A 25,969-nucleotide genomic window follows, 5' to 3' on the forward strand; every position below is an offset into this window, starting at 1 on the left:
ACTAATGACCTAGTTCGTAGATCTAGCTCGTAAGATGAACTACGATAACTGCGTTATCGATATCAATCAATTACTATATACGCAGTTGTGCTTGTGTGGTCGCCAGAGGCGGACAGCAAACGGAGTTCATTTAGAAATACCTAACAGTGAATGTATAAATGTATATATTAAACAACATTGTAAAATAAGCACACAATTAATAAACTATATTACACTATATTACAATTCAGATGTGGGGTGAAGCCACAGCCCTCTGTTAAGTTAATGAAGTATACCGAAATTATAAAGCTAAATAAAGAAGAACTGTGCGCGTTGTTAACCGAAAGAGGTGTACGCTTAGATAACGGTGCCTCAATTTACCAACTGCGCACAGCGGTAAAAACAGTGATGGATGAGGAGAGGGAAAGAGCACAAACTGAATGCAAGACCCAGAATTTGGTAGAAATTACCTCTGTACAGCCGCATGAAATTAATATCGAGTCAAATCACGTTGAAGGCGAAATCAATGCAGACACAATTATGAAGAAATGTGGCGCCATGGTGGTATGCGACGACGCTTCGAAATTTTGCAACGCCGTTCAAACCGTGGAGGCGGCTGAGAAGCGTGATTTTGAAGAAGACAAAATGGCGGAGTTGCAGCGTGTTGAAGTAGGAATGAGTCACCTTTCTGTGGAATCAAGAGCGTCCAGTGTTGCTGAAATTTATCCTAGCCGTATCGATATAAAAGACTTGGAAGCGGTCGTGCAAGCATTCTCTGGCGATGATAATTTGCCCGTTCGTTTATGGATTGTCGAATTTGAGACTGCTTGTAGCATGCTTGGAGTGCCAGATGAACGTTTGTGGATCTATGCAAAGCGTTTATTGAGTGGATCGGCAAAGGAATATTTCCTCCATCAAGGAGCCATACCGTGGGGCGATTTACGTAAGCAGCTTATGGATGTATTTGGGGAGGAGTGCACGCGCTTGGAGATTGGCGAGCAGTTAAAAAAATGCAAGCAAGCTAAAGACGAATCGGCTTTTCATTATTTTATAAGAATGTGCAGTATTGCGCGTCAAGCCGATTTGGAAGATTGCGACGTCATCAAACACATTGTGTGTGGCTTGCGCGATGGAGTTGGTATTACGTCATCGTTGTTCTTTTGTCAGACCCTAAAAGAGCTACGTCAGAAAGTGATCCAGCTCGACAAAATCCGGCCGTTGGTGTTATTGAACGAAGCAGGCTCTACGAATAAAGCTACAGTACGTGAAGTCCGCTGCTACAACTGCCGTCAGATGGGTCACATATCGACTGAGTGTAAGAAGCCGAAACGTCCAATCGATGGATGTTTCACTTGCGGGGAGAGAGGCCATCAGCATCGGGACTGCCCGAAACGCCGTATGAAAGATACAGTTGCCGCTACTGCAGAGCTGGTAAAGGAAGAAGACGATGTGGCAGCCATACAATTAGTGAGTTTTTGTTTGTTAAGTAGTAAATGTGGATGCACAGATTTTACAACAATTCTTTCTCTTTTTGATACTGGCAGCCCAGTTAGTTTTATATATAAATCCGTAGTACCAAATGATTTTGTATTGGAAAATCCATTTATGAAGAAATATCATGGACTGGGAGGAACCCAACTTTCTGTTTGCGGACAAGTGAAATCCCGTATTAAATTTAATGGAAAATATTATGAAATTTTACTTTTAGTTATAGATAATGGTAGACTACCAACACAGTTAGTGCTTGGGAGAGATGCCCTCAGTATCCTCCAAGTTCGATTAATACAAAACAATGTTAAAGCTGTAAATCAGAATGTCATTAAATGTGAATATAAATCCTTCTGTGCATCCCTGTTTAAGAACATATCTAAAAATAATGTAGCCTGTAACAATTCAGTAATTAAGTTTGTAAAAAACAGTTATTTGTATAACCGTTGGTTGTTGGAGCTGCATGATGTATGTGCCGGAGTGGCGGCAATAGTGGACGAAAAGGTTGATGTTGGCTGCGAATTTGGTTTGAATAGAGCTGAACAGTGTAGAGATCTTATTTATAATAATTATATAAATTCTTGGAGTAATACAATGATTGAACCGATAGGAAAAATAAGCATCCGATTAACTAATAGTACCCCTTTTAGCTTTGGTCCGAGACGACTTTCATTTTATGAGAAGGGCAAAGTTTCAGAAATAATTGAGGAATTAATGGCATTAGGAGTAATTAGACCAAGTAATTCACCGTATGCATCTCCAATTGTACTCGTTAAAAAGAAATCCGGTGAAATACGTATGTGCGTTGATTATAGATGCTTAAATAAGCTAACAGTTCGTGATAATTTTCCTCTGCCGTTAATTGAGGACTGCCTAGAATATTTGGAAGGAAAGACATACTTTTCGGTGATTGACCTCAAAAGCGGATTTCACCAAATAGGAGTAAATGAAGATTCAATTAAGTATACAGCCTTTGTAACTCCACAGGGACAGTATGAGTATCTCAGAATGCCGTTTGGATTAAAAAATGGCCCCTCAGTTTTTCAAAGATTCATTTCAAACACTTTAAATGATTTAGTTCGAAACAATAAAATTGTGGTCTTTATGGATGATATTGTAGTGGCAACAACAAGTATAGCAGAACACTTTGATACACTGACTAAATTGCTTCGCCGGTTGAGTGAAAACAGATTAGAAATTAACTTTAAAAAGAGTAAATTTTTTAGGAAAACCATCGACTACTTAGGCTATAGTGTGAGCAGAAGTGGAGTCTTGCCGAACGACACCCATATACAAGCAATAAAAAATTATCCAATACCAACAAATGTACGAGAGTTGCACTCTTGTATAGGGTTGTTTTCATACTTTCGCCGTTTCGTCCAATCATTTGCAAGTATTTGTAAACCGCTAGTAGAATTATTAAAAAATAAGGGACCTTTTCCAATGCAGGGAACAGAAATGGCAGCATTTGAAAAATTAAAGGCTCTTTTGTCCACACCGCCAGTTCTTGCAATTTACAGCCCGAAACGGGAAACTGAACTTCATACGGATGCAAGTTCAAGAGGCTTTGGTGCGATATTGTTTCAGAAGCAGGATGATAATAGAATACACCCAGTATATTTCTATTCTCTTAAGGCATCTGCAGATGAAGCACGAATGACCAGTTTTAAGCTTGAAACCTTAGCAATAATATATGCATTAAGGCGTTTCCGAGTTTATCTTGAACATAGACCGTTTAAAATTGTAACAGATTGTAACGCACTGGCCTGTACCCTAGAAAAAAAGGAGGTGAACCCACAAATAGGCCGATGGGTACTCGAATTACAAAACTACCCGATAGAATGTCTAGTACATCGGCCAGGAAGTAGTATGCCACATGTTGATGCCTTGAGTAGGCAGACTCAGTTTATTATAAACGATGATGAAAGATTGCCAGTAGAACCGTGTGTTTTGCCAAGTCAGGTAGATACCAAGCCTGGCCCCATGAATATTAGTAAGTCAGGTGTAGAGCTATTAAATGTTATTCAAAGTTTTGGAAGACATGTTGTCGAGCAGATAGAGGAAGGTAACCCGCTTGATAACCGGATAGAAAACCCGTTGGATAAACCGTTAGATAGGCCGGGGCAAAGTTTCGCGGTCAGTAATAGTGAAGAGAAGAATCCGTTAGAAAATAGCAATAATGAAATCGTTCATGGTACATATCCGTTAAAATGCGTAGATTCAGAGTGTGTTGGTGTAGTCGGTGCGAGTTCAGAGGATATGGATCTATTATTACAAACTGAGCAGATGAGAGACAAGGCTATTAATGAGTTAAGAGAAGAGTTAGAGAATCACCCTGTTGATAATTATGCATTAATAGATGGAGCAGTTTATCGTGTAAACGCAAGTAATGAATTAGCGCTTTACGTTCCGTTAAGTATGCAGGAGCAGTTAATTAGAATGAGCCATGAGAAACTTGGACATTTAGCCGCCGAAAAATGCTATAACGATATGAAATCAAAGTACTGGTTCCCATTAATGAGGAGTAAAATAGAAGAGTTTGTAAGGAATTGTTTACGATGTATATTGCATTCTGTCCCGAAGACAGTAAACAACCGCACACTACACAGTATCCCAAAAGCACCTGTCCCTTTCGATACGATACATATAGACCATTTAGGCCCACTTCCTAGTATTAAATCAAAGCAAAAACACTTGTTGGTGGTGATAGACGCATTTACCAAATTCGTAAAATTATATCCAGTAAACTCGACGAGTACAAAGGAAGTTAACGCTTGTTTGAAAAAATACTTCGACTATTACAGTCGCCCCCGCCGAATAATTTCAGACCGCGGAAGTTGTTTCACGTCAATGGCTTTTACTGAGTTTTTGTCTGAACGAAATATTGGACATATTAAGGTAGCAACTGCTGCTCCTCAAGCAAATGGGCAGGTAGAACGGGTAAACCGCGTAATAACGCCTATGTTGGGAAAGTTGTCAAATCCGTTAAATCAAGAAGATTGGTACAAGTTAGTTAATAGGGTGGAATTCGCCATTAACAATTCGGTTCATAGCAGTACAAATAAAACCCCTAGTTTACTTTTATTCGGAGTTAATCAGAGAGGCGCCATGATAGATGATTTATCGGAATATCTAGAGGAAAAATTTACTACAAATAATCAAAATAATCTCGAAGAAATAAGACAAGAAGCTAGTCGAAAAATAACGCAGTCACAGGTTAGGAACGAAAAAATTAGTGTATTGAAAAACAAGCCGCCGTTAAGTTATAAGTGTGGAGATTACGTAGCCATTCGTAACGTTGATGTAACTACAGGCACATGCAAAAAGTTCGCTCCAAAGTACCGCGGGCCATATAAGATAAGCCGTGTTTTTGAAAATGATAGATATGAAGTTACTGATATAGATAATTGTCAATTAACACAAATACCATATAAAGGAATTTTAGAACCGGCCAGATTAAAACCTTGGACACAAATATTAAATAAGACAATTTCTGTATGTTTTTGACCGAGATCGAGGTCGATCTGTTTGTCAGGTTGGCCGAGTTGTAAACAAAGTGGCAGTTACTAGTTCTCTCATTTGTACTAATGACCTAGTTCGTAGATCTAGCTCGTAAGATGAACTACGATAACTGCGTTATCGATATCAATCAATTACTATATACGCAGTTGTGCTTGTGTGGTCGCCAGAGGCGGACAGCAAACGGAGTTCATTTAGAAATACCTAACAGTGAATGTATAAATGTATATATTAAACAACATTGTAAAATAAGCACACAATTAATAAACTATATTACACTATATTACAATATATATATATATATATAGACCTCCGATTTTAATGTAATATCAGATTTGGTTGAGCACTAAACTTAAACTAACCTCTATCTCTCTACCTCTATTATTTAAAATTTAGTTCATAACCAAAAGTTATTAAAACCAACACAAGAGGAGATTTAGAAACGTATATTTGATACCCTTTATGGGAACGGATGAATTTTCTTGTTTTCAAGCATTCCAGAAACCATTAGCTTGCAGAAGACAAGAATATTTATACATTTTCATAGAAAAGTCTTAATATTGATTTATATGTATATTGATTTTTACTTTTTAAAATGTTTGCTCCAAAATCCCTCAACTTTAACTAATTATGCATTCTGTATGGGTTTACTGTAAAGAGGTAAAGAGCAACGTGTGCAATGGTTTGTTTACACAATTTTTAAATTGTGGTCAGTATTGAGAGAATTGAGAAGGGTAAGATAAGAATTAAAATGTTTAATTAAACATATATGTATACATTTTGAAAGTAATTAAATATTAAAAACTTTTCATCATATCACGAAATTTAGTTTGCATCCCCAATAAATGTATTTTATTTGAAAAAAGATAAGTGGCCTTAATGAGCGCACATTTCTCCTAAATACGTAATTAATTGCTTTCAAAAACATATAAAAGTGGCTTTAAGCATAATTAAAATTGCATATGGAAATAAATAAATATGAACTTTTCATTTGTGCAATTAGCAGCTGCTGTACAAACAAATGTTCGGCCCACATACATACTACATACTTCATGTGATGGAAAACATTTTTGATTAATATTTGCATATTGCGTGCCTATGTACATATAGTATATTATTTAATTTCGAGCTGCAGTAATAAGTATGTATGTTTATTGACCGAAATGTTATGAATGCTAATTTTGTTACAACGCCGTCCAGCCATTGTCTGTTGTCCTGTTTATAAATAAACTTAATTAGGCTGAGCTAAACCTTAAGTAAAATCAGAGTAAGTGTGTAGGTACACAATTATTCAACGCTCGTGGCAGTTACAATATCTTTCGGTTATCAAAATGCCAAACGGAAATTGAATAAAGTCAACAGTAAATTGGGTTAGCTGAGTGGCAACAACAACAACAGCTATTTGCTGGCATATAAGCCAATTGCAAAGGCCGAGACCGGGTATTTGGACACGCTTTTGAAATGCCTTCGTACACAAGACAGACATTACATTTCAAGCAATGTTTTACACAAGTATATACAAAAGTTTTATATATAACTATATCAGTATATACGTAGGAGTGTATGTGTGCTTGGCAAGTGAGTTTAAATGGCCACATTAAAATGCACACGCGCCCCACGGAACCAAACAAAATTGGCCGAAACGTTAGCTTGGCACTCAAATGGCATTTATAGTATTGTCACTGTGGTGTCAAGCATTTGTATCCGGTTGTTTTCATTACTATTTTCGTTGTTGCTGTTGTTGCCGATTACCGTAGCCGGTTACTTCATTTCATTGAAAGGTGTGTCAAGCTTACTTATCACTACAATCACTCGCCTTTACATTGCATTAACCAAAGCCTTCTCCTTTCGAAGTTAATACTCAGTACAATATACTAAATATTGTGGCAATATTTGTCCTTAGTACGAATATACTACTGGGAAGACAAGTATTTATTAGCTTAACTAACCAAGTAACTATAGTTTATATGTAATTCTCAACCTGTGTTTAAAATTTCAGTGAAGCCCGTTCTATACTCTTCAAAATTGAGCTTGTAGTATAACAAATCTTTATCTTCCAATCATCGTTATCATCTGGGTGACAAAGCAATTAAAACTAAACCCTTTCCTCCTACTCAGGGCTAAGTAAATGCCTTTATTCTGTTTCCGGTTAAAGACCTTCTCAATCAGGAGGTCCAATTCCCTGATATCAGTCATCGATTACGAATAAAACTACTAAAAACCTTATTTGTTACTTTTGCTTCTGTGTAACACTCTTTCTAGCCTTTTACTTTTTTAATTTACAGAAGATAAGATGTATACTAGCATAGTTCTCCCACAATCTTGGAGCATTCGCGTCAAAAACAGCCTTTAATTTATTTTTATAGACAAGGAAAGAAAAAAATTAAGTACATTAAGTATAAATATAATATTTGTGATATACCCTCTGTGGTTTGCGAAAGTTGACTAATGACTAAATGGAAAATAAAGTTCCAAATCCAAGGTCAAAAAGGAATAACGTTTCTGTTGTAAGCTACAGTAAGGCATATACATATGCATTTATTTGGCGCAGAAGAGGATATCTTCATATCTCATTTAATATTCAAATTTTAAATGTTTTTGAGGGCTCCCATAAAAGAACCTAAGTGTACTTTCTTCTAAAAGTTAAACAGTGCTTTTTGTTATTTCCTGAATGTTTCATTTAATTAAGAAATACTTGTAGTTTAAAACGAACCAGTATACTTATTTTCAATTTATGTATTTACAAAATTTTAAATACCAATCAAATCTTATCAAATTTGAATGTTTTTATTTACGGGAGCTGCAAATTTAAATAAGCCCTTGAAGGTGAAGTTAAGCATAAAAATCTTATTTCTCTGAAATTTACCAGAAAAATAGATTGAAGAACTTTTTTTTTAATTTCTAGCAAAAATATCTCTACTGCAATATTAAAACAAATGTTTATTTCAATAACATGTTGGTTTGCCAGAAATTCTTTATAGATTCTTTATATATTTAGTATAGAATTTTTAGTTTGTTATTTAAAGCAACAACAGTATCATTCAATTGTTAATGTTTTTCAAATTATTGCTTAAACTTCACTGTGCTTAGTTGGTAGTAGCATAAAATTTCCACTTGGTTTATATCTTAATACAATTAAGAGATTTAAATTTTTACACAACGCAACGTGATCAGCAATTTAGTTAATCTAATTCAAAGTTTTTAGACGTAATAGCAACCGATTAATGTTTATTATTTGTCAAGTATTTTACTTGCATGAGCCTTAATTTGCAATAATAATTCGTAACAAACTTTTAAAAAAATCAGCCCAGACATGGTGATAAAAGTGCCTGCATAACTAATTGACTCAGACTTTTCGCGCAGTTCAAGGCCAAGTGGAAAGGAGACCCATTAACAACAACGCCGTATTAAATTGAAAGCTGAACTTGTTTCGACGAAAATAAAAAATTGTTGTAACAAATCTCTTGCTGACCCAAGGCTTCTTTTCACACACACACACACATCTTCATTATAGAGTGAGAGCTGTGATAGCTACCTGTCTCTCATTTCTCTTGGCAGTGTGCGGCACATTTGTTTAGAAATGAAAAATTTTAGCAAAATGACAAGTGAACTGAAACGCGGCAAGCAAAACGTTTGCAGACAGCAACGATAATGGAGTTTTTACTTGTTGTTGATGTGTGGAGCCGTTGGCCCAAGACGAGCGGCACACAGCGAAAATAACAGCAACAATAACGCCGACTAAACCGTTTATTAAAGTAGGGAAATTTTAATGGTGTTCACGCTCAAGTAATACTGAATCGAAAGCCACAAGGCAAAACAAGCCAAAATATATATATACAAATAAAACAGTATGTACAATTGCGCACAATAGAACCAGAAAAGATGGGCAAGAAGAAAAAGTTGAGGCAATCAGCCGACTGGCAAACCGATTAACTAAAGTGTAAGAATGAATGCAACTAGGCGGTGCAACTACAGCTGCAGCCAGCAGCAACAAACAGACAAAACTCTGAATGCGTTGGAGTGCAACGATGGCTCCACCATCCACCAGGTTGATGAGTGGATGAGTGAATGACTGCCGGAATGTTTGCCGCAGTTCGCTCAGAACTGTGCTGCAGTTTAAAACGTTCGCTGAAATGTTGCTCGCTGTTTATTTTTGGCTTTGCCTCAACATATCCTGGCTAATGGTGCAGAGTGTGCCACCTGCCGTACAGCTGGGTAGCGCTATTGTGGCTGCCGTCGAGCAGGATGCCGAGGAGGAAGCGGAAATGGAGCAACGGCTGCAAAGGGCATGGCTCCAGAGCGCCGAACAACAGCTCTGGCGCTTTATTAACGGCGAACTAAGTGGACAGGAGCTAAGCAGAAGTGTCAAAGCCTGGCAGGATGAGGGTGAGTACATCAGAAGTGTAGATACAATGGGACTATACGACCTCTTTAGATAATGTAATTGCTTATTTCCACATTCAAAATTCGCCAGGTGCTTAGCATAGAATAGTCATCGGCTTAAAGCTACGCAAGGAAAATCTACATCTTTGTAGATTAGGGCAAAGAATTTTTTAATTTCTTCAAAGAGTTATTGATATTTTAGTGTATATTTTAATAAAAGTTGGTATCTCTAATGATCACTTTTAATTCTTTATTCCTTCATTTACAAACTTATTAAAAATCTAGAGAGAATTTTATATTTCTATTATAGACCTATAACCCTAGACGTAAGACTGGACTTGAAGATTTACTTGTTTAATTGTTGAAAAGATAGGATAGCAAGCAAGCAAAAAACAACAAATAGATCAGCAGCTCTTTTTATTTTTAGCGAAAAATTTCACTTTTTATACTCTTTAATGAAAAGTCATACCATTTTTCGAATGTAAATTGTAACAAGCAGGATCGGAACACCTGACGATAAATGAACTCAAATGAAGTTAAATTTGCTCTCTAATGAAAGATTTGGTAATAGGGTATTTCAATTTTGTCGACTGTACTCTATCTGTCTATCTTCCTTCAATTTCAAAAAGTATAATTGCTACATATATTACCATAGTTAGGAGTCGGGATCACCTGTGGGTCACCTGTGGGTCACCTCGAATGGAGTTAGAAAATCTGTCTGAATGTATGAAAGCAAAGATCTCGAAAAGTTTAACAACTAGATTTTCCACAGTTAGGACTCAGGTCCTCCTAAACTAGAGCAAGTGTGCATTTTAACGATGTTCAGATAGAGTAAGAGAAAAGGAACGAGAGAGAGAAGATCTAAGCCACATTATTAAATAATTTGTATTTCTTTCAGCACGCGGCAAACATCACAAGCACAAGAAACTGTTGAAAATGCTTTATCCCCTGCTTGGAGCTGCCTTACTGGCAAAGTTGGTGCTGCTGCCGCTGGTTCTAAAAGCCCTCACTGCTCTCTCCAGCTCCTCGTTTGTCATGGGCAAAATAGCACTTATAACTTCGAGTTTTCTAGTGCTCAAGTGGATCTTTTCCAGTGGGCATGCACACGATCGTCTCGAGATCATACACGCTATGGCGCCCTCACTAAAGGCGCATGCTACCGAGGATATATACGCAAGTGGCAGTAGTTGGTGGCCGATGCGGCAACGCTACATACCTCTGGGACCGGGGGCCGCCGGCAAGGATGCTGCCTATCGCTATCCACAACATAACTACGAGGCGTTACAGCTGGACCGGCCGTTTTTATAGACATAAGTGTAGACACGAACATATCTTAGAGAAAGGGGGAGCAGCTCAGCTCATCTGTTTAGTGTTAGCCAATAAGCAAAAATGAAGTGCAAATTAAAAGATACACACACACAGATACATAACCACACAGATCCACAATTCACTCAACTAGCGTTGAGTCAAAACTGGCACGCCGGCTTCATTTCCATCAATTAATTAGCACATGCGCATGCCTCGGGGCCGCAGCGTCATAAAAACGCAAATGAGTTACGTAGTCGACGAAGCGGGCCGGGCCGGGCCGAGTTGGGTTGGGTTCGGCATGCGTACTTACCCCAAAGCATAGCTCTGCCATGACTGAGACGCAACTACGCGCAAAAATTAACAGCACTGCTGGCTATGCCGTTATGCATAAAACGGTTTATTGCGCATGCGCGTCGACATGGGCCGCACTGCCGCCACGGCCACTTCCGCAAGTGCGTGTTGCAATAGAGGCGATGACAGCCACAATAACAACAACAGCAACAGCAACAATGCAGCTTACATAAAGACGCTCGTGTAGATGGATAGGAAATAGAGAGTTTGTCACAAATCAATCAGCATGCAGCCGATGCATCGCTATTCAGCCGACCTGGGTGCTCGTAAAAGCAACGACGTTGAAGCGCTTGCTCGACTTATTGCCCGCCTCTTTATGTAAGCTTCAAAAAAACAAGAGACATCAAAAAGTTCAGTAGTTCAGTTCAGAACTAGTATTAGTACCAGTAATCAGTACAACAACAGCAACAGCTTACATAAAGACTAGTACTAGTACTACTACTTGTACTACTACTAGTTCTAGTAGTTCTATAATTGTAGTACTAGTACTAGAGCAGCAAATATATTTATGGCTATAACTTCTTGTTAAATCGGTCCATCATAATGAAACTGGTGGCATACGGACACATACTAACTGGGGGATATTTACAACATTTTTGCGATTTGCGGGGGAGAGAGGGAAATTCCAAAATACACATAAGGCATCTTGGAATAAAATTTGGTGTCCCTAGATCTTATAGTCACCGAGATATAGGCGATTATTCGAACGGAAAATCGGGAAAACAACCATGGGGGGAAGTGTGGGGAAAAATCAAAAAAACAAGAAAGGAATGCTAAAGTCGAGCAGGATAAACTCTCAAATATCCAGTACCACCCCACAAAAAAGAAATTAAATTAATTAAATAAATTAATTAATTTAATTAAATTAAATTAATTAACTAAATTAATTTAATTAATTAACTAAATTAAATATAAAATATTCCATGCATGCATACATACATTTACATTTATATCAGAATCGTGCCTTATGCGTGTTGGTGTACTTGTACATATGTATGTATGTGTGCATTGGGCCTGGTTATATGGCTATAACTTTTTTTCCGATGTCTCTATCATAATGAAACTTGGTATACGGTTATATAATCACTAACCTAATGTGACTAATGTGTGGATCAGAGAAAATTAACAAACTCGTCCTTTCTCGGTCTCAGGAGAATCTGTATACCAAGTTTCGTTATTCTAGCTCTTATACTTTCGGAGATCCTTGCGTCCATACAGACAGACAGACGGACATCGTTATATCGATTCGGCTTATCATGCTGATCAAGAATATATATACTTTGTGGGGTCTACCAAGCCTCCTTCTATGTGTTCCATGTGCACTCGCACAAAACTAATATACCATTGTACCCTTTGGGTACAGGATATAAAAATTAAGATCATTAACAAAAACAAGTAATTCAGTAGAATTCCAAAAAATAATAGCAGTACTAGTTAAGTATTTAATTAATTTTTTTATTTTCTATAATTATGTACAGAGTTTTCCACAGTCGGGACTTCTAGTAACTAGTAAACTAGTAGTAACTAGTATTACTACAATATTCTAATTCTAACGAATTACTTGTTTTTTTTTTTAAATTTTCTTAATTTTTTTAATAATTCAGTAAAATTTAAAAAATAGTTCATTGTAGTTCTGTACCAGTAAAGAACTATTACTACTACTACTACTATTACTAGAACTACTGACTATTTACTACACATGCTCGCACACAGGCACCAATAGACACAATTTTGAGGTAATTTTATGCTATAATAATATGCCACATATAGTTCTCTGTTGTTGTTTTATATTTCATCAGTTCCAGTAAAGAACTAGTTAAGAACATACATAACTACATACAATAATTATTGTTTTTTTTTTTAATTTTCTTCATTTTTTTTATTTTCTACAATTATGTACAGAGTTTTTCAAAGTCGGTACACCCGACTACTATGACTATTTACTACACATGACTATTTACTACTACTATGACTATGTACTACACATGCACACAGGCACCAATAGACACAGATAGACACAATTTTGAGAATACAATTTTTTTGTTTGTTTCTTAGCACTGGTAGTTTGTTTGGTAACAGCATTCTCTCTTATTTTATTCTCTTATTCTCTCAGTTTTAGATTTTCTGCAAATCCAGAAAACGGACATATTTTATTTATCTTACTTGATTCTTACACCACACAGTCTAAATTGCCTTTTGACAAAGGAGCGTTTAAGTTTACAGTTTACTAATCTACCTAGAACAATTGAATCATGTATTGGATGTGGATTCAGTAGCACTTTTCTTTATTTTCTACAATTATGTACAGAGTTTTTCAAAGTCGGGACACCCGACTACTATGACTATTTACTACACATGACTATTTACTACACATGCTCGCACACAGGCACCAATAGACACAGATAGATACAATTTTGAGGTAATTTTCCCGATTATTTACCTAGAGAAATAAGATTATTTTTGTAAATTTTCAGTAGTATAACAGATTCATACATTTTTATATCCCGTTAATGTCACCACCTTTATAGGTTAAAGTCAGTACTAGTACTAAATAAGTAAAGTAATTCTACGGAATTACTTGTTTTTTTTTTTAATTATCCTAATTTTTTTATTTTCTATAATTATGTACAGAGTTTCACTAGTAATAAAACCAGTACATTCTAGTATGTAGTATGTACTAGTACGGATATTCTATTTGTTCAAACAATTCTTTTTCTAGAAGGGAAACTATTTCGTATTCTACCAATTGCTGAAAAATCATTGAAGCATTTCATTCATTCATTCATTCCATTTAATTGGACATTATTTTTAAACGACTTCATTGAATATACAGTCATAACGGAAGCATATTTTAATGACTCTTCAAAGCATATTCTCGTACGATAACATTTTGTGGAGTGTTAGGTAACAGCAGCAAGAACGATAAAGACACTGGCGTCTCATATACTATATAGTAAGTATGAAGCCCATTAGCATCAGCGAAGCGTCTCGAAGCCTCGGAGTAGAGCTCGTTGATTGGCGCTTCGCCCAGCTGCCAACGCGTGCGCCGCAACGAGCAGTGAAAGTTTAGGGCGCACATTTCATGGTAAACACAATTACGGCCCCCGCCCAGCACAACGCAGCTGAGCTGCGGTCTGTGGCGTGTGTTGGGGTTTCGGTCTTGGTCGGGGTCTTGGTCTTGGTCTAGGCTTCGGCCTGGGCCTGGGCCTGAGCTTGCTCATGTGCGGTGCGTATCTGAGCAAATCGATCACAAAACCGCAAGAGCAACAGAAACATCAACAACATAGGCAGACAAAATGACAGCAGCAATAACAACAACAATAGCAGTAATAGCATTGAAAGTGAGATTTCTTACTTGAAGGCGTAACAATTAGTTGCGGTGTCGTTGTAGTCGCTTCTAGTTGCTAACTGTATTTCGTATACTACCCATACATATAGACAAGATTCTCAGCATTGTCACCATCGCCGTTGACGTTTACGTAGAGTCGTCTTCATCGTCATCTTCATCATCGAGGTCTCTGTTGACTGCGCAATGTTTGCGACTCTCACAAGATTACTTAACCAGGCCATTTAGCACGGCCACAACATAACAACTACAACAACAACCACAACAGCAACAGCAACTACAGCGTGACTACTAGGTATAGCAACTCGACATGTTTGTTGTTCAAACATTCATACATTTGTGCCATCAATTTCACTTTCCTTTGGTCTTAACCAAAATGGGTTAAACAAAGCGTGTGCTCTGTTGGGGCGGCGACTTGTGAAAGTGTTCCCACAGGCGCAGTTAATCGATTTGCCGCTGCCATAAATTGTTCAAAATACTCACATCTATGCAGGCCAAAGAGCATGTGTCAATAACAGTTTAGTTGCCCACAATATGTCGCCTGTTTGTCACACCAAAGTGCCAGGTCGTCCGAGCCGAGTGTTGCTTTGCAAGTGAATTGAATTTGTTTTGGCTTGATGTCGAGTCGAGCCCATCCGAGCCGAGCTGAGTCGAGTCGAGTCGAGTGCTGTGGAGTACGCGACGCAATGGCTATGAATTTTTTAACAGCAAATAGACCAAGACTAACCCAAAGCCCAAACCCAAACCCAAAACCGAAAAGGCTAGCTCACTGCACAACGCTGCAGTGCACTTTCTCAAGCGGCTCTAACATCAGCAGCAACAACAACAATAAGAGCAATAACAACACCAAGTACGATGGCAACGACGCACAATATTGACATTTCATATTTGCGCAAATGAAAAGAAAATCAATTTCACCTGTTGGTATTTATGCGTTTAACCCAAAAAAAAAACGTACAAAACACATTTTTGCCGCAGCTTGTTACTTTGTATTTCTCCACTGTTTTTGGCTTTTGCCGTCACATTTACGGTAAAGGTGCAGATCTTCACGCTTCTACTCCAAACGAGTACGTGTAATGCGCATGTAAATTATTCCCATTCTCCATTCTCTTACGTCACATTTATCACATTTTTGAAGCATTAAATCATCCCTTACTTCTAAATGTTCCAAATGGAATGAAAATGTGGAAGTACATATGAAAGACTTGGTGTTGCAAATACTTTGTTATTTTTAAATCGTAAAGATGTTTGAAGTCTTTGTGGACTGGCAATAAATAACTCAAAACTATAGCTATAGTATTATTACAAGGAAATACAAGAATCTGTTACTACTACCACCCACATTACAAGGAGTCTGCCTCCCATTCAGATACAGAGCCAAATACTTTCCTAGGGAGTAAGCTGAAGTGGCCAGATATTTAGCGCTATGAATCGAAAGAAAGCAACAAATACTCTTTACGCGTGTAAGAAAAGCAAGGGCGTTAGATGGGGCTTCATCTACCATTATTGCTATAATAGTTTTATGCACACATTTGCTTATCATGTAATAAAATTTACTTTCATTAATATTCTTTCTAATAAACAGACAACTTGGATTTGTAAGCAAAAAAAAAAAAAAAAAAAAAACCAAAACAAATGCTTAGACTATCCATTAAAGAGTTCGAAAAACGTTTCAATATCCACGTTCGTATTGCAATGTAAAGGAGCTGCGGTGCCGAACTGGAAAATTCTCTTATCAGCTAGAACTATAAATGCTAGCTTGACTTTATACCCAATGAGTAATTTCATTGTTTAATATATTAATAAGAGAAATCCCTCCTGCTTGTCTGACTTCATATTTTCAAATATACACTTCCGCCTTCTTGCAGCCCAAGTTGTTCGCAAGCGCAGAAAAATACTCTTTGCTCAAGCAATTTAAGCGTGTTAGCAATTATTTTCAAGGTAAAATGGCTCAACCGCAATATGCGACTTGTAAATATAGGTTATAAAAAGGCTCTTTTGTCCCATATCGGCTGGAAATAAATGTCAGTAAGCATGAAATATGGGGAAAATCAATAAATCAGTTGCCATGAAAACTGTTCTGAACCCTGTCCCAGTCATGCCAATCTTTCTACCACACATGGTGGCATGCGAGGAATGTGGTTGCTCCGCCATTTCGTTATTAATCATACAATATGCATGCAAGAGTGGAAATGGGTTACTAGAACATGCAGACCCGAATGCTGCCAAAAAAAAGCTCACACACAGACAAACAGAAAATAAATATAAACAAATAAACCTGCTAAGTTAATTTGAAAAGTAAATGGCAGTGGTATGCCAGAAATACCCGTACCAACAACAGCAACTACCTCTTACCTGCCACACCCACGCAACGCAAATGAAGCGGCTAGTGAAATGTTTGAGAGACGAAAGTAACTGAGGCAATTGGCTCTTTTGGTAACTTGTTGCGGCTAATTGAGCAGCAATAGCAACAGCAACAAATTGCACAAAAGAAATGAAGCTAATTTGACAATCGTATGAATAAATAAAGGCAACCACAACAACAACAACGACACTAACATGTGGTCTACCATGCAGTCGACCATTTTTGGCTGCCGCACGCCTTTTTTGCAAGCACCGCTCGCCCCCGTTGTCATCGACTGGCAGCTGTCAGAAACACATTACGCCCCAGAAAAATAGAAGAAAATAAATTAACAACATTGACAGCAAAAAGAGAAATTACTTATTTATGATTGGCATTTAGAAATTTCGTTTGATTTGACAGTTAAACACGCTTATAGACTCTCATGCGAGTACTCGTACATACATTTGACACTTGATGCGAATATCTGTGCCCAACCGATTTGCAATCGGATTGCCGTTGTTGCCACAGGCGACGGAGGCCGGCGAAATCCGGTTTCAGAGCCCGTTGCAGATTGCAAAATTCAATGAAAATTACATAACTTTCACTCACACAACTACAACAACAATAACAACAACACAACAATAATGACAACGATGACGACTTCGACTTGGACTTGCACTGCGGCTACGTCAATGAATGAAACTGGACCAAGAGCGTGAGCAAAGGCAATGGCATGCGGCCCCACATCGATTAATGAATGAATGACTGAATGAACGAATGTTGAAATAATGCATATACATACATGTATGTTGACCTACAGCCTGTTTTAAGTTTTATGATTTTTTTTATTTTTTTGGCAAACTATGCAAATTAGCGCAGCAAGTGAATCACAATCCAGCATAAATGTGAGCACTCGTCTCGCCGTGTGGCATGCCTAGCACACTTTCTTTTTTCTTGCTTCTTTTTCCCCCCCCATCTCGTTTACATGGCTTGCTTAAAACAATGGCCGAAAAATAAAGGCGCCTCACTCATACGCACCGTGTGACAAGCGCGTATGCCGCCACAGACTACCTGCGGCGCTACAAACGCAACAACAAATACAGCAATAACAACTGGACAATTTCGAGGGCAGCATTTAGTGTCGCATTTGTTGTAATATAAATGAAAGTGAGTGAGTGAGTGAGTGAGTAAGCCGGCCTGTGAATGGCTTGCCTTTAATAAGCTGGGAATAATAAAAATACAAATTTTGTGACCATTGTTTGGCTGCCAAATTGAATTGGTTTTCGATTTTTTTTTATTATAGGCTTTTCTTTATACTCATAAAAACAAATTTTACCAATTAATGTCGGATTTTTGCCGCAGAGAAATGTGGTGTGCCTGCGTCCATAAAAATGAACAACAGAACTGTTAGTTGGGCTCGCCTAATCTCGGCCAATGCAATTTTTATTTAATTACAAATATGTGAAAGTCAAACGAGAGAATTTTTTAAAGACATTTGACATTTTCTAAATTGACAGCTCGTGTTGTGGAAGTCAAATAAGTCGTACAAATTTTATTAAGTTCTAAGCTGGCATGTTAAGGATGATGACAGAATTAAATTCCACCCGAAATTATAAAGCAGCGGTGAGCATGAAATATTTAATCGGGAGCACTGCAATAAGATTTATAACAAAACTACCGGCCGAGTTATGAGTAAAGTATGTTATAAAGTATCAAGCTGCCCTCGGAATGAATAGGGACTAGAACTGGGACTGCAAATCTGGCGGCTGGTTCATCGTAAGAGCGCCTAACAATGGAAGGGTCACCGATTTTTAGACCGAACATCTAAAGAATTAACTATTAGGAACTCTAAGTGCCAAATGTGCATATAAAACAGGCCCAAGAAGGCTTTACAGACGAATCGATTTATTAAAACCTCCGATGCATTAAAACCTCCCAACAACATCCATTAACAATCAATAGCTTCGAATAGTCTAATTGTGGATAGTAGAGGTCCAAATTCAGTATTTGGTCAAATGTCCAATGTACTGGCTTGTACATCGATTGAACTGCTTCAACCAGCTTTAACCAGGATACGCCCATCATTGTCGTATGTGACACATTTTAAAGGCTCATGCGACAAACATATACATCTGCTAATTTTCGCTATTATGAATTATAAAAACTAAGTTAATAGGTTATAAATATTGAATCAATTAGTGAAGCATTGTCGCTTATAAACTAACCACCATATGCTTATAAACTAAAGTTTACTTAGTTACTCGTATGAGCTAATGGCTTATAATATAAAAAACTTTACAAGGGCATTTTTAAAAGCACTTTCTTTTCGACAAATTGATAAAATATTTATTTACATTCATCATTACTCTCAAAAGCAATGTTTATTTTATTGGGCATCTACGCTTAGTTTTTTTGGTGGGTGTATAGAGTTTAAGAGTGAAGAGATTGCGAGTTTTCAACATGTTTTCAGCTATAATTTAAAAGAGTGATATCTGTTTTGTACATACGGAAGCGATGCATTATATACTGTATACTGTATTATATGTTCATACTATGTCATGCAACATAAAACCTCCCACTAAACAGGGACAGTTGATACAAAGGTAGTTTTTATAACAATCATAAGATTCTTTTTTTAATTTATTTGATTAACTTTACGTCTTTGAGAGGATAACAGTTTCACATATGTATGACTTATCGCAATGAACCTCGCAATGAGCATTACGAGAGTATATTATCTAATACTTGGCAAATAGTTGCTGTCAACAGATAAGTAATAATATGCACAAATACGCACTGCTGGTCTGCTAAGAAACATTTCACAATACGCATACCAATTAGGGAGATGGAAAGAGAGAGGACAACACTAGCTGAGCTAATAGCGACGACCCATTTACGGTCAAGTCGTAATAGCGAACTAAAAATGTGCGCCATAAATGGTTGGCATGATATGGTTGGTATAATATACCCGTGTGCAGACGGCAACCGGATCATCGACGCTTTCGATGCATATGTAAGTGTTGCAGAAGAAGCGTCAATAAATTAGCAAATATTGCGAGAGTCGAGACTCGCGAGTCGAATGAAAGCTGAGCGCAAACGCAGACCGTGCGTAAACACAACAACACAGGTATCGATACTGACGATGCTGCCGCGTTGAGGGCGTGTATCGAAGCGATGCTGCTGCTGGCCATAGTCGCGGTTGCGCGATTGCGGTCGCGGTCGAGGTAATTGCCACGTTCAGCCAATGATGCCAATTGTTTACACGACGCAGGCGCGCCGCCGTGCACACACACTTCTGGCTCCACAGCCAAGTCCAAGTTTCTCTCCACGGAGCGTTTTGACGTTGACTGATGGCAGAGACGGTGGCAGCGGCGGCTTCGCAAAAGAAATGAAGAAATGAACATATTCACTTAACAAACAAGTTGACTTTATTTTCAAGCTGTTGCTCGGCTGGTTGTTATTGTTTTCTAGATTTATGTATGTGCGCTATGTCTTGTGTTTTTCGGGTTTTTTGTTTTTGGGGACGTGCGCTTTTTGCGTTAGCTTCCGACACCGACTTCAACTCCACAGCCGCGTCTCTGGCTGGTTTTGTTTAATTTGCTTTTAAATTGTTTTGTAATGCGTGCGAAGCGTCGCTGCTGGCTGCCCTCTGTCAGCTGCCTGCTGCGACGTCTCAGTCCACTTTTTGGGCAGCAGCAGCTGCTGCGCGCTGTGACTGTGACTTTGACAGCGTTACAAACGCCGCCCAATATAAAAGGGTAGACGTCTCGAGACGCATACATCAAATTCATCTCAACGCTCTCGAGTGTAGCAGTAGCAGCAGCCGTCGAGTGTCAAAAGGATTAAACGCGTCGCGTATTCAAAATCGCAAATTTTTCTTAAATAACTCCACCGAAAATGAAAGTGTTCGCCATCGCTTGTGTGGGCCTCTTGGTCGCCAGCTGTGCCTGGGCTGCTCCAAATGTGCAAGATAATAAAATCGAAAGTGATAGTACATTCGGACGTGCCGCCCGCTATTTGGGCGCCTGTCTCGAAAGTGAAGACATATCCACCTGTTTGGCAGTCAAGGGAATTACGGCACTGAATCGCGCCGCCAGGAGCAACAACATCGAGTTGGCCAATGGTGTCACCTTCAAGAGGTGTGTGTGTTTGTGTGTGTGTGTGTGCTAGTGAGAAACGATATAACCATGTTTGAAAAGCATTCCAAAAAGTGCTAATTTCAAGACTATCCGAGCTCAAAAAGTTATAAAACCTATTCAAGAAAGTGAAATGAAACCAGGAAGCAATGAACGCATGAACTCATACCCCTCTCCGATCATCAATTAAAACATTGTTACACATATCCTGACTGACTTACGTTAAACATTTCAGTCGCTTTAAAAAACTCATACAACTAACACGATCACTGCTTAACCATTGACTATTAATCACACGAATCAATTGATAATAATAATACCTATTTGTACGATCAGTGATCGCCACTTGCTGAACACAATTCTTTGCGGATAATATTACTTTTCCCTGATCGAAAGCAAAATCTACGATCACTTTACATTTTCGAAGCATACAAAAATATTGAGATCTTTTCAAATTGATCATAATAAGCTACACCTATTCTGCTGCTTTTATCACTGCTCTATTTATCCAAAAGAAAAAATAAAACACAAATATTGCGATCACTTCCAATTGCAACGCTCTCCCGAATTGTTTATAAATGCTATCATTACTTCCTCACCGAACGTTTCTGCTAAAAGAACTTCTCCTAATCACTTCCTCCATTTGTGACCAGCATGAATTTTCTTTCGACGCCTTTAATCACCTCTTTTTTTCCCACTTCCGCTTGCAGAGATCCCGCCAGTCCTGTTCAACGCTCCGGCAAATCCCTGAGCGAGCAGGATGTCTACGCTGAGCTGCCCCCGTCCACTGAGGAGCGCAACAGCCGCCTGGTTGACTTGGCCGTGTCCAGCGTTGCCGAATTCTTGAGCACACACAATCTGGAGTTCAAACTGCCTGCCGAGACCACACAGCAAGTCGCACGCGCTTTGGATGAAGGTAAGCCCTTGTGAAGGTTCAAGTCAATCGCACAGATGATTTACTTCTCTTCTCTCCTATTTGCTTTGCAGGCCGTGGCAAGATCAAGAAGATGATCGGTCCCCTCGCCCTGGCCATTGGTGCCAAGCTCTTTGCTGTTGTGCCCCTCGTACTCGGCTTCTTGGCTCTGCTGACCTTCAAGGCTGTTGTGGTGGCCAAGATTGCCTTCTTCCTGGCCCTGCTTGTCGGCGGCTCGCGTCTGCTGGGCGGTTTTGGCAAATTGGGTGGCTCCTATGGCAGCGGCTACAACTCAAATGCCTGGTCGGCACCTGCCAGTTCCGGCTGGTCCTCTGGCGCCTCCTCCGCTTATCCATATGCACGTAGCCTGAGCGATGCTGATGCTCAGGAGCTGGCCTATGCTGGCCAACAGCAGCAGCAGCAGCAGCAGCAGTAGAAGAATGAGAACTGCAACTGCCTTTGGTCCATCGGCCAATCAGCCAAAAATGTGCCTTCATTTGAAATTAGTTTGTAGTAATTTATTCGAAGCGTGAAGTTGACGCGTAATTAACTAATTTACTGCTTAGCACTATCTGCAAAAAATTTGTTCCAATACCATAGCTTACAAAAAAAAACACGTCAGCAGCTGTAATTAAGTTGAATGAATAATTGTCATAATTTAACAAATGTAATAAAAACAACCAACGATTAATTTCTTAAATTCCACATCAATGTGTGACAGTGGGTGTGATTGCGGTTAATTTGATGAGAGGGTGTTAGTTGGTGTGTGTGTGTGTGGGTGTGGGCGGCTTAATTGACAGGAGGGCGTCATGTCAAGTCCCGACTCTTGCGTCATTAGGCTAATGCTTTCTGTGGCAACTTTCCCAAAGCAGCTGTGGAAAATCGAAACTGCTCACGAACTTGCGAGCAGACAGCTTAATTGAAAAGCTCAGGTACACTAGCACACAGGCACTTAACTGGTTAAACGGCAAAAATTTGGGGCTTGAACTCGACCCTCAAAAAAACAAAAAAAAAAAAACAACAAAAAACAACAAGTTTCGTTTGCACGCATACCTTAGAATTTTGGTGACGTTGGGCAGGTTCCGACAGTGACAAGTTAATGGCACTGTGACTTGAAAAGGGCGAAAAACTAAGTAACTAAGTAAGCACTCTTGTCGCTGGTCATGTCCCGCCTTCTGACAAGATTCTGATAATCATTGCGCGTTGATTGAAATTGGCAAGTGTGCGACATTTGTGGATTTCTTCTACGAGTACAACTCCTACTCGGCTCGAATTGTTCAATTGTAGTTAGTGTATTTGTTCGGCATGCCAGTTGAATGACTGCCTGTCTCGGCAAGTTAATTATTTATCAAGCAAACTTGACGCAGTAGAAACTTTCTACTTATGCTCATAAAAGTGTCACTTTTGCTGTGTGAGAGTACGAGTGCGAGTACGAGTACGACTACTACATGTATATGTGATCGAAGGGAAGATATATGGCTGTGTGGACTCAGCTTTCTTTTGCACGTGCCATCCATGGCCAATTATGCGCAGATTTGAAACAGATTTAGAAGCAATTGAAATAGAAAACGCCACTTGCCGCCAACATGCACAGGCATAGAGGCACAGGCACAATCGCAAAAGAGAATGAAATCGAAAGCGTTGAAAGCGTCGCGACGAGTAGCGTCGTCCGTCCAACTATGTGGGACAAAGCGCGCATTAAGTCACCACGTTCGGGGCATACCAAATAGGGCAGGCAGGCGAGTCAGCTTACTTACTTACTTGCTTACTTGTACTGCCGACTGGCCAATAATCAGTATAATGAAATTCAATGGCATGGCTAATGAGACACCAACAACAACAACAACAACGGCCATGTGCTGGCCAGACTAGCCAGCTTAAGAATCTGGCACAGAGAGACAAGCTGAAGAAGATTCATAATCGAATTCAGTCACGTCCCTTGGCTCTGCAAACATCGCTGCATGCCAATTATGAGAGCCTAACGGTGCAACTCCAATTGAGCGCCGAGTTACAGGAATTGGGGCATTCACTTATACCTACATATAAAAATATACATACATAAGTATATGCAGAGAGAGAAAAATAACACAATATTTGATGACTTCCCTTTCATTTGGCCACAGACGTGGAAATATGGGCAAGAAATTTTTTGTGCGCGACAGTTGGCGAAGATAGGGGGAGACTTCCACAAAGACAGGCAAGTAGGTAGCATGCGCATATGCTTTGCATAAATTGTGCGCTTTTGTTGTTGTGGTGCTGTTGTTGTTGTTGCACTTTTGGCCACAGCCGCGATTTCTAGCTACCAAATTGGACAAAACAGCCCAACTGGGCACGCACGCACATTGAATGACTTCGAAAAGGTATAAAACCTCGACACAATGCATACAATTAATCACAAAGCAATCTACATCCACAAAGCCAACAGTGTGTGGCAGCAATCGCAAGGACTATAAATAAAAAACCAATATAATTTATCCCAAAACAAACAAAAAAAAAGAAGTGAATCAATATGTGTGCGAAATTCGTTTGTGTAGTGCTCGTGGCCAGCTTTGTGTGCGGCGCTATTGCACTCCCCTCGCAGGATAACAGCGAAAAGGATTTAGTCAATATGCTCAACAGACTGGATAGTGAGGAATCGGTGCCATTATTCGGTGGATTACGCATCGATCGCTCAGAAACGGGTCGCAGCTTTGGTGCCAACAAGGCTGTCGAATCTTTTGAAGATCGTGCCGAACGCTATCTAGAAACTCACGAATTGAATCTGTCGTTCTCCGGTGACGAGCAAGATGAGAATGCTGAGAATGTGTACAGCGGTCGTGCCATGGAAGGTGAGTAGCAATGCCATACATGCTTGAAACCACGTAATGCAAATTAAAAGAAATTAAAACTTTCACTGTCACAACGCATTGGAATCTGCAAAAGAGCACAGTATTTCAGTAGTTCATTTAAAAAAATATTATTTTTTAAAGAAGTCAGCTGAAAAGAATTGCCTCGTTCCTTGTTATTGAACACTTAGAAAGTAGTTTGTGTGCTAAGATTAAAGAGGCAAATAATTTGCACACAAAACTGCCAAACTAATTTTGAAACTTTTGAATCTTAAACATATGTTGAAAAGTATAACATTTTCAATTTATTTGCAAATTCAAATGTTCAAATTAAAAAAGGTTTGATCAATGTGGACTACAATAAGCTTGATTGAAGTAAAGCCCGTCTTAAACCATCTTGAGCATCCTGGATAATAATAGACCTTAGGTTGTCTTAGCCTGCACTTTCACGGACGCTTGCATTACGCATACGCCACATGCCACAAGCAGGGCATAACCGAACCCCTTTACCTGGCATCGCCGTGGCATGCTGCTACACATTTGGTTGCCACTCATATTGCATACTTTGCGGCTACCAACGAAATAACATGGGAGCCGCACACACACACACACACACACACACATAGAATCTGACAGAGAGCATTGCATACCTTTCAGCATGCATGGGGCAACAACTTAATGCAGAAACTTATGCAATTTCCGTTTTTATACAGAGTCGCGTAGCAAGCGCATGAAGAAAATGTTGCTGCCACTGCTGTTGGCTTTGAAACTGAAGAAGGCTGTCGTCGTCAAGGTGCTCTTTACAATCATCAAATTCATCTCCCTGAAGAGTTTGGCCATCTCCTTCCTCGCGCTCATCTTAGCTGGTGAGTGATGGTTATGAATATTTAAAAGAGTTGCTTATGAATTTTGTAATATTCTGTTGCTCAGGTGCCACCTTCTTCAAGGATCTGCTGGCCAAGAAGAAGGATCACATCACCACTGCCTACATTACTGGCAGCCCATTGAACGCTGAGATTGTGCACTCCGATTGGAACCGCAACGGTCAAGCTGCCGCTTCGGAATTGGCCTACAACCACTATGGTCTGGCCCAACCCTTCTAAGCTGTAGCTGAAAGCTAATCCATCTACCCTATTGCCCGCCCACTTTCCTACCTATGGTCTGCTCCCAGCACCACCTACTCCATTCCTATTTTCTTCACTGTCATCCTGCCTATACAACTATCGCTATCGCTAAAGACTTTTCTATATCTATGCTTATCAGAAAGGAGACGAAGAATGGCTAAATTCGTTGTAGTGTTGTAGTCAATAATTATTTTTAGTATCTAGTTAGTTAGCTGCGACATACCAAAAACCAAAACAAAAACAAACAACAAAA

The 25,969-nt window shown here is 39.1% G+C and overlaps 4 protein-coding genes across 4 annotated transcripts; all 4 read left to right on the top strand.

The window, feature by feature from the left end:
* Positions 1–256: 256 nt before the first annotated feature.
* On the top strand, positions 257–1,821 carry LOC115621494. The gene is made up of 2 exons (XM_030515162.1): positions 257–1,446; positions 1,524–1,821. The coding sequence occupies exons 1-2, from the start codon at positions 265–267 to the stop codon at positions 1,530–1,532; spliced, it is 1,191 nt and encodes a 396-aa protein (XP_030371022.1). The 5' UTR covers positions 257–264; the 3' UTR covers positions 1,533–1,821.
* A 7,346-nt stretch (positions 1,822–9,167) lies between these two features.
* On the top strand, positions 9,168–10,677 carry LOC115621989. Its single transcript, XM_030515843.1, has 2 exons — positions 9,168–9,372; positions 10,268–10,677. Exons 1-2 carry the CDS (start codon positions 9,168–9,170, stop codon positions 10,675–10,677), a joined length of 615 nt encoding a protein of 204 aa, XP_030371703.1.
* Positions 10,678–20,615: 9,938 nt separating this feature from the next.
* On the top strand, positions 20,616–22,203 carry LOC115621997. The gene is made up of 3 exons (XM_030515852.1): positions 20,616–20,857; positions 21,565–21,770; positions 21,842–22,203. The coding sequence occupies exons 1-3, from the start codon at positions 20,616–20,618 to the stop codon at positions 22,201–22,203; spliced, it is 810 nt and encodes a 269-aa protein (XP_030371712.1).
* A 2,073-nt stretch (positions 22,204–24,276) lies between these two features.
* Positions 24,277–25,695, top strand: LOC115621681. Its single transcript, XM_030515391.1, has 3 exons — positions 24,277–24,595; positions 25,306–25,458; positions 25,523–25,695. The coding sequence occupies exons 1-3, from the start codon at positions 24,277–24,279 to the stop codon at positions 25,693–25,695; spliced, it is 645 nt and encodes a 214-aa protein (XP_030371251.1).
* Positions 25,696–25,969: the final 274 nt, after the last annotated feature.

This window comes from Scaptodrosophila lebanonensis, unplaced genomic scaffold (assembly GCF_003285725.1).
Source record: "Scaptodrosophila lebanonensis strain 11010-0011.00,11010-0021.00 unplaced genomic scaffold, SlebRS2 tig00000024-arrow-pilon, whole genome shotgun sequence".
Classification (NCBI taxonomy): Eukaryota; Metazoa; Arthropoda; class Insecta; order Diptera; family Drosophilidae; genus Scaptodrosophila; species Scaptodrosophila lebanonensis.

Excerpts from the sequence above, each read along its gene's own strand:
- LOC115621494 (XM_030515162.1), top strand. The coding sequence starts at position 265 with ATGAAGTATACCGAAATTATAAAGCTAAATAAAGAAGAACTGTGCGCG.
- LOC115621989 (XM_030515843.1), top strand. The coding sequence starts at position 9,168 with ATGGTGCAGAGTGTGCCACCTGCCGTACAGCTGGGTAGCGCTATTGTG. Across the intron at positions 9,373-10,267 it reads CAAAGCCTGGCAGGATGAGG|CACGCGGCAAACATCACAAG; the intron begins GTGAGTACATCA and ends TATTTCTTTCAG.
- LOC115621997 (XM_030515852.1), top strand. The coding sequence starts at position 20,616 with ATGAAAGTGTTCGCCATCGCTTGTGTGGGCCTCTTGGTCGCCAGCTGT. Across the intron at positions 20,858-21,564 it reads AATGGTGTCACCTTCAAGAG|AGATCCCGCCAGTCCTGTTC; the intron begins GTGTGTGTGTTT and ends TTCCGCTTGCAG. Across the intron at positions 21,771-21,841 it reads CGCACGCGCTTTGGATGAAG|GCCGTGGCAAGATCAAGAAG; the intron begins GTAAGCCCTTGT and ends TTTGCTTTGCAG.
- LOC115621681 (XM_030515391.1), top strand. The coding sequence starts at position 24,277 with ATGTGTGCGAAATTCGTTTGTGTAGTGCTCGTGGCCAGCTTTGTGTGC. Across the intron at positions 24,596-25,305 it reads CAGCGGTCGTGCCATGGAAG|AGTCGCGTAGCAAGCGCATG; the intron begins GTGAGTAGCAAT and ends GTTTTTATACAG. Across the intron at positions 25,459-25,522 it reads CCTCGCGCTCATCTTAGCTG|GTGCCACCTTCTTCAAGGAT; the intron begins GTGAGTGATGGT and ends TCTGTTGCTCAG.